This window comes from Pteropus alecto, unplaced genomic scaffold, assembly GCF_000325575.1.
Source record: "Pteropus alecto unplaced genomic scaffold, ASM32557v1 scaffold190, whole genome shotgun sequence".
Classification (NCBI taxonomy): Eukaryota; Metazoa; Chordata; class Mammalia; order Chiroptera; family Pteropodidae; genus Pteropus; species Pteropus alecto.
This window is the reverse complement of record NW_006430462.1, coordinates 5,377,443-5,384,610: the sequence shown is the minus strand read 5'-3', so window position 1 is coordinate 5,384,610 and position 7,168 is coordinate 5,377,443. Positions and strand designations below refer to the sequence as shown.

The 7,168-nt window shown below is 46.3% G+C and overlaps 1 protein-coding gene across 10 annotated transcripts in view; it reads right to left on the bottom strand.

Moving 5' to 3' along the window:
- Positions 1–7,168, bottom strand: part of DEPDC5 (DEP domain containing 5) — a 108,047-nt gene that overhangs the window by 1,136 nt on the left and 99,743 nt on the right. For all 10 annotated transcript variants that reach the window (XM_025047792.1, XM_015591228.2, XM_015591241.2 and 7 more), the window contains 3 exons: positions 5,719–5,890; positions 3,091–3,151; positions 171–253 (listed from right to left, as the gene is read on the bottom strand). In XM_025047792.1, the coding sequence (XP_024903560.1) occupies positions 171–253; positions 3,091–3,151; positions 5,719–5,890 (316 nt within the window). The remainder of the gene's footprint in view (positions 1–170; positions 254–3,090; positions 3,152–5,718; positions 5,891–7,168) is intronic.

Sequence of the window (7,168 nt, the reverse complement as noted above, 5' to 3'; positions counted from 1 at the left end):
GGGGGTGAGTGGGGGGGGGGCGGGGCGGTGCCCGCGCTTGGCTGGGGTGCTTCTGTGGCCACGGGCTTGGTGGGAGGGAAGAAGCCCAGAGCATGGGGCCAGGCCTCTCCCAGGGCTCACACTCCCGCCGCAGGGGCCTACCTGCCCACATTTTGCCCAGAGTGCCTCACCTGTAACATGGATGTACTGAGGCTTGTTCTCAGCCGGAAAGTTAAAAGCAGAGGCAGAATATTTATCTTGAACAAACCCAAACCTACGGGAAGGACAGGAAGACACGCTGATTAGCTGCCTTAGCTAAAGGGACAGGGGAGAGAGAGTGGCTAACAGGACTCTCTGGCAGTCTGGGCTAAAGGAAAGATCTCTTTCAAAACAGAACATTCAGGATGCTAATTTTTGTCCTTACCGCATCTCAACCTCTGCCCCTTCAATGGCTCACCAGATCCCCTCCCGCCCAGCCTCTTTTCATCTCCGTGGTGGTGAAAGCCCTCTCTCACCTGCCATACTCTTTCTCTGTCCAGCACCCCCTCCCTCCTGTGCACCCCCAGCCATCCCATTAGACCTTCCCACTGTGCCCATCCACATCCTTGGAACTGTCAGGTTCTCCAGAAAATGGTCCTTATCTTTATTTACCTTAACCATACCTCTCTCTCTGTCCTCAAAGTCTTCCACACTAAGCACATATTAGGTTCTCAATAAAGGCATTAAAGTAAAGTATCTTAATTGAAATTTTTTTCTTAAAATTGAGAAACACCAATCTGGTGCTGTCCGCTTCACTGTGTTCTAGAAACAGGCAGGAGGGGCCATTTTTCATCTATAGCTGTTCTATTCCATTTCTCGTCTATGGCTTGTTCTATTCCTGGTTTTTCTATTTCCATAAAGCACATTTATTACAGCTCTACCTGCTAAGTGCTATAAAGGACGTGTTAATAGATGTAGCCCTGCTCTGAGTCTGAGGGGTTTATGTAATGAAGGCAAGGATGGAGGCAGAACTAAAGGAGGTAAAATGTCTATCTCTTCTCCTGGACTGAGGTCCTCAGGGAGGTGCTGTGCTGTAGCTCTACATAAGCTGCTGGCTTTACACTGGCATTTGATGACTATTTGCTGAAGAACACATGAAGTCAGATATGCAAATTAAATGGATAGGCTAACATGCACCGATTCTATCAAATATGGGAATGGCCCTGGGTTTTGCCTTTCTTCCTCTCTACTTTCAATCGAGGCCATTTATTTATTCAGCGTGCATCAGCCTGACCAGATTCTTGCCTCATTTCTTCCTTGGGTCACTAGGAAGGATGTTTAATTTAAAAAAGGTAATTTAACAACATGGTCCTTGGCCCTCTTACTGACCACTTGGGGAGCACACGAGCCAGGATTTCAGTGAGGGCAGGGGGATCCAGTCCCTAGGAAGGGGATGCACTAATTTCATGCTAACTGCCCAAAGATGAAGAAGGAGCTGGAACACCAGATATTTTTCTAGCTCTTTCTGGGATGGACCTTTGTTTGCTCTCAGAGCCACATTCCCACCTAGAGTTCCACTCTATGCAAAAAGCTACACGTTAAACAACATTTTTGGCCAAGGTACTTTGCTAGGCCTTGTAGAAGGAAATGAAAATGAGGAAAATGCATGCCCTTGACCTCCAGAGCCCCTCAAATTAGTATGATAGATGGGCAGAGTGTATTGGGTAAAAGGGAAGGAGGGATTCAGAGTGGAAGGTGTAGAAGGGGGTGGGGCTTAGGTGGGAAGGTGGGGGAACGGGTCTAGGGGAGGAAAGGGAAGCAGGTTTAGGTGAAGGGGCACACAGCAGAGTCCTGAGCAGTGATACATGGGGACTGGGCAAGAGACATATGAGGAAATCTAAGGCTAGAAAAGCAGGCTGAAGAGGTTAGAGCAATAGTTTAAAGAAGTCATGACTGGAATCTGGACTAAAGTGGATCTGGAGGAGGATGCTGTGAAAGCAGATTTGACAAAGGACACATCCCAAGTGATATCTTGCCAGCAAGGTGCAATGACTGCCCGATGATATATGAGCTGAGTAGCATCAAACCTGCTGATCAACTTATCAGTTGCCTGGGGTCTTCCTAATAGGAACTGCTGTCTACTGAGGGCCTACTAGGGGCCAGAAACATCAGAGAACCCTCCCGACAACCCTGTGAAGGGTGAGAAGACAAAGGTGAAGCAGTTCCAGGACTCACTCAGGGTTCCTCAGCCAGACGTTGGTGGAGGCGGAGGTGAACCAGGCCTGTCTGCCTGCAGCACATCGATGCCCTTACCACTGATCACTGCCCTCCCTACCTTCTGTCCCACACTGGCATCCCTCCCACTGGAAGGAGGAAACCAGATGCTCTGGCATTCATTCCACAGCCTTTACTGAGCATCAGAGCTAGGTCTACAAAGTAAAGGGAAGCATAGGTCTAAGGAAGGCCGGGGTCAACTTGGGCAAGGAGAGGCTGAAGAGTCTGGACTTCACCCTGTGGCTGGGGGGTGGCAGGCGTGTGCATGGTGGGGATGGTAACAGCTGAAGATGCTTGAATAAGGAGATATGATACTGAAGAAGGTACAGCAAGAAGATTACTGAAGCAAGAACGAGAGGCTTTGCTGATCCCATGATTAACAAGAAGCAGTAACTGCCACTGGAGACAAAGCTGGACTGGCCTGAGGGATGGACAGCTAAGCCTAGGAAAGGCTTTCCCTGGAACACACATTCAGCGCCAGTGAATACCTATTGACTTATCTATTGCTTTTTAACCATTGGTTATCTTTTAAACATGTGGCAAGGGGCTCTTGACAAATTTCAGTTTTCCATCTCATGTCCTCTCCTGGAGAGCTTGGCTCAGAGTCTTTTTGGAAGCTAAGAAAGGAGCTCTGAGGTCTGAAAAACAACAGCCACAGGAACTGGCAAGGTAGTGTTTATCTTTGAAACCAAAGCCAGGGTCCTATCAGAGATAAGCAGCAAATTTGTCATTGGTGGATTAGATCTGTTTCCCCCAAAATAAAACAAGCTGGTTTTTGCTTTGGTAACTGCTATTCAAGACAAACAAGGATGCACTATTCTCTCTATTCCCACTATTCTCTCTTGCTAAGGGACAAACCTGTGTGCAATGGCTTCCTGGAAAAGGTGCATTCGATCCCAGTATGTCTCTGGTTCAAAGCCTGAAAGGAAAAGAATAAATGCTGAGTTCTGACATCGAGGTCTGTAATTTTCCTTGGGTCTGGCCTTCTCACTACTCTTGGCAATTCTTCCTCCTTGAGCCTAGGCTCTGCTTTTCCACACTGTCTACTTTAGGAAAGACTAGCCCCCGTCCCAAGGCGGGACACCCTAAAGAAAGTGACAGCCATGCATCCTCACCATCCTTTCCTCCAAGCTCTATCAGGATCTAGAAAGAGGATGAATATGAGTCCTCAGTAACCAGTGTGAGCTATCAGAACTCAGTAGAAGATTCATGCCAATGACCTCCTACTATGTCAAAAGTGGAAAGCAGCATAGTAAGTACAGACAAAGGATAAGCTTTAAACGCATGTTATCTGCTTCTAAAGAGCAAACAAAAAAATTTTTTTTAAATTTTTTTATCACCAATCTTCCATTTCCCTATAGGGAAAAGCAATATAATAAGCTCGATTTTAGGGGTGGGAACATTGAAGCAAATACATAAAAAAATGATTTGGGGAAAAGCGATCATCTCGTGGGGGGGAGTGATGCATACCGCTGCCCTCCGCCATTGCCCACTTCATTGCTCCAGCTTTGCTCCTTCTGTAGGGTTGCTGAGGACAGAGGGAGGAGGTGGGCGGGCTGGGCAGCCTGTCACACAGCAACAGGCAAAGGGCGGGCTGCTCTCAGGACTGAGATGCTGAGGCCTGGAGCAGCAACAGCACATGACATCCCAAAGATCAGGGGTGCCTGCAGTGGCCTTGTTACTCTTTCCACATTTGAAATCTTCTATCTAGGATAGATTTGAAGATTCTGGGCAACTAAGGGCAAGAGAGAAAAGAGACTTTGGCTTTAATAGGAAAAAACACAAACAGAAGATTCTTGTCAGGTTTTTAAGATTTTGAATTCACTATTATCAGAAGGGGTAATAACAGGAAGAGAAGCAGCACAGAAGCAAGAAAATCAATTTTTAGATTTAAGTCCTTATTCCCTGAAGCTAGGGCTCCTTTCGTTCAGCTGTAACCATGGCAACCCACAGAGGATGCTGGTCTTGAAGACTAGGTTACAACTGGCAGAGAAAACCACCAGCTCACATAAAGATGTCCTCCCATGCCAGCCCCAGAAGCAATGCTGTGCTGTTACCGTGAAGGTGGAACACCCCAGAAAAGTCTTTGGATGGTGTGGGGAACGATCTCTCTGTTCCCTCAACATATTTAAAACAGCAGTATGAGGCGGTATCTAGCTTAAAATTGTCAGATATGAACATAATCATCTTGTATTTCAGAACTGCAAAAATGGTCCTGTCTCAGCCACACAGTGAGGGCACATGAGAGTGTGTGTGTGCAAGGGGGGGCGGGGGGAGGGAGAAGAGCACTTTGTAAACTCTAAGGATCACTGTGGGGCTCCCCTGGAATCCCAACTGTCACTTCAAATCTTGCATCTATACAAAAACATCTTCCAAGATGTAAACAGAGAATATACAGATGGCCCATTAGAATGAAAACTATTTGTACCCCAGGGACAGCCTGTCTCAGCAAAAGCGCAGAAACACTTAGCTTGGCCTCCTCAGCCTGGCGAGACCTCTGAGCCAGTCCTCTGCCACCAACCATAACACAGACTTACAAGGGCACAGGAAGAAAACGTCTCCTTTACACCCAAACCTTTTTCTTTCGCATTGATAATGTCTGTATCTAAGAAACTAAGGAGGCTCCTAATGTATTAGCAACTCTAGCTTTCCATTTTTAAAGAGATCATCTGCAAGTTCATCTAAAGCTCTAGAGGAGCTATTTACATGTTCATCACAATGAGCACTTGGTGATATAAAGTTCTGGGCTGTGTGAAGATGCATCCTTCGAGCTGTCCTACACCTGTCCTCAGAGTTCTGGTGGACCTGGGTGGACCAGCAGGGCAGGGTCAGTGGCCCCTGTGTTTCCCCATTCAGATTGACAACCTGTTCTAAGGGAAGGGCTCCATGTGGGTCCTGATCTCCTCCTATGAGCCTCCTCCTGCTCTGTCTTCCTTGATATTTGGGACCCAAGCCATGTGCAATGTTCCAGGTGCTGACACACCGCAGCTTTGCACAAAAGGACACTGTTTCCTCTTTTGCTTTCAATGCCTCCCCTTTTCAGCCTTTTTGCACGAAACAGCAGATTCAAGTCTCCTATGAGGTTCAAATTCCCACAGCCCAAACTAGTTAGGTTGGAGCATAGACAAGAAGGACAGTGTGGGAAGAACACCAGGGTCACTCATGATTTATAGGGTATCACACCCTCTCCCAGCCACCATTCTGCTCCAGGCCCTACCAAGGTCTTCCTGAGTTGCAGAGCAGCTCAAAGCCACCCCCAGTCTAGGAATAAGGAATTTGAGACTCAGAGACATTAAGTGATTTGTGCAGGGTCGCCCAGCCACTAAGTGAAGATTGAGGACTAAAACCAAGGTCCTTTCCGCCCCTTGTTCGAAGGCTTTCTCTATGCACCGGCCTGTGTGGATCAGATACCTAGAGAGGTGTCCTTGGGGGAAAGAGGGGATCTTACTCATGGAGACAGAACCCCGAGAGGGGAGTATCTCTTACTATCGAATAGGTGCTCGCTGCCCTCCTTAAGCAGACAGCTGATGTTGAGTGGGATGAAGAGCTGGGCTCGAAGCGGATCGCCATATAGGTAACTGGGCAGCGCAAAGGGACCCTCCAAAACAGGGACCAACAAAAAGCCACAGGAGGTGGCTTTTCGATGCCAACCTTGGACCTGGTGGAAAGCACAGAAAAAAACAGTGTCATCTTCAAGTTTGTTCAGACAAGAGAAAATACTGCCCAAGGAGAGAAGCCGCCAGAGTGGCGTCTCGCACATTGATTGCCATGTTTATTTATCGATGTTTGCTAGCTCCAAACCGGTCCAGGGCAGGAAAGCGCACAATCTAACCTCCTGATGAATACTTGAAAAACTGAGTTGAACACATAGTTCCTCTTCTTGGCCCAAGCTTCTGCAGCTTCAGTGTTTCTTCTGGGAGGAAGAGACTGGAGAAAGCTATTTCTTGCCTCCTAAAAACCCTTCTCATTCTATAGGATGTTGGAGGAAGGTCACAAGATATAGGTTAAGTCCTTCCAATTTTGTCCTTTATAAAAAATTTACTAAGTCCAAAGTATCAAATAGGAAAACGATCCACTCAGGCTGGCTGAGTGGGACATGATGCGGGGTGCAAGATGACTGTGGTGGCCTCTGGCCAAAAGCGATAAGGCCTGACCTGGCAGAATGAGAGCTGCTCTCCAGCAAACTCCCAAAAGCTGCCTGTCTGATGACTGACAGAATGAAAGAGGCTGGGGCATAAGGACAAAGCTTCTCATTACTAACATTTTCTTAGGGAAGAGTGGCAATTTTCTAGGTTTTAAGATACTTTTTAAAAAATAAAGCACATATGTATATATATTTTAAGTTGATGCATGTGGCTCTGGCATACAGATAAATTTGTGTCAAATACTATTTCAGAAAACTACAGTTTGGGCCATGTCTCGACTTAGACAAATATGATTATTTAAAAACTGAAGGGGACCACTCCTAGTTTCCCAGAAACGCTCACAACAACAGTACAACAAAAGCCGAGCTCTCTGCTTGACCAAGATTATCTCTAAGGCTTAGTCAATGACCTTTTTATTTTATGTAATATTTATCCTAATAAAATCTGAGTTATAATAATTTTAGACATTGCTTTAAAATAATAATTAACATGCACTAGAGATTTATAAAAACTTAACAAAATAATGATAAAAGCATTAGCAGCTTTCAGTAGGTTTTACATAAATTGATGTGAAAATGTCTTTTTAAAAGATAGCTCCTAAATTCTCCTGAGGAAATAAATACTCTTCTTCTGGCCAAATGGTAACTACCCATGTGTGTGTGAACAGTATGGTCGTGTTGTTTTGAGACAGGATTATGTGGTAGGGCTTCCAAGGAAAAGGCTTAGCCTCCTGGGTCCGAGGGTTAGTTCTGCCTGGAGGAAGTGGTCATCCCGGTGTCAACCAGCTGGGG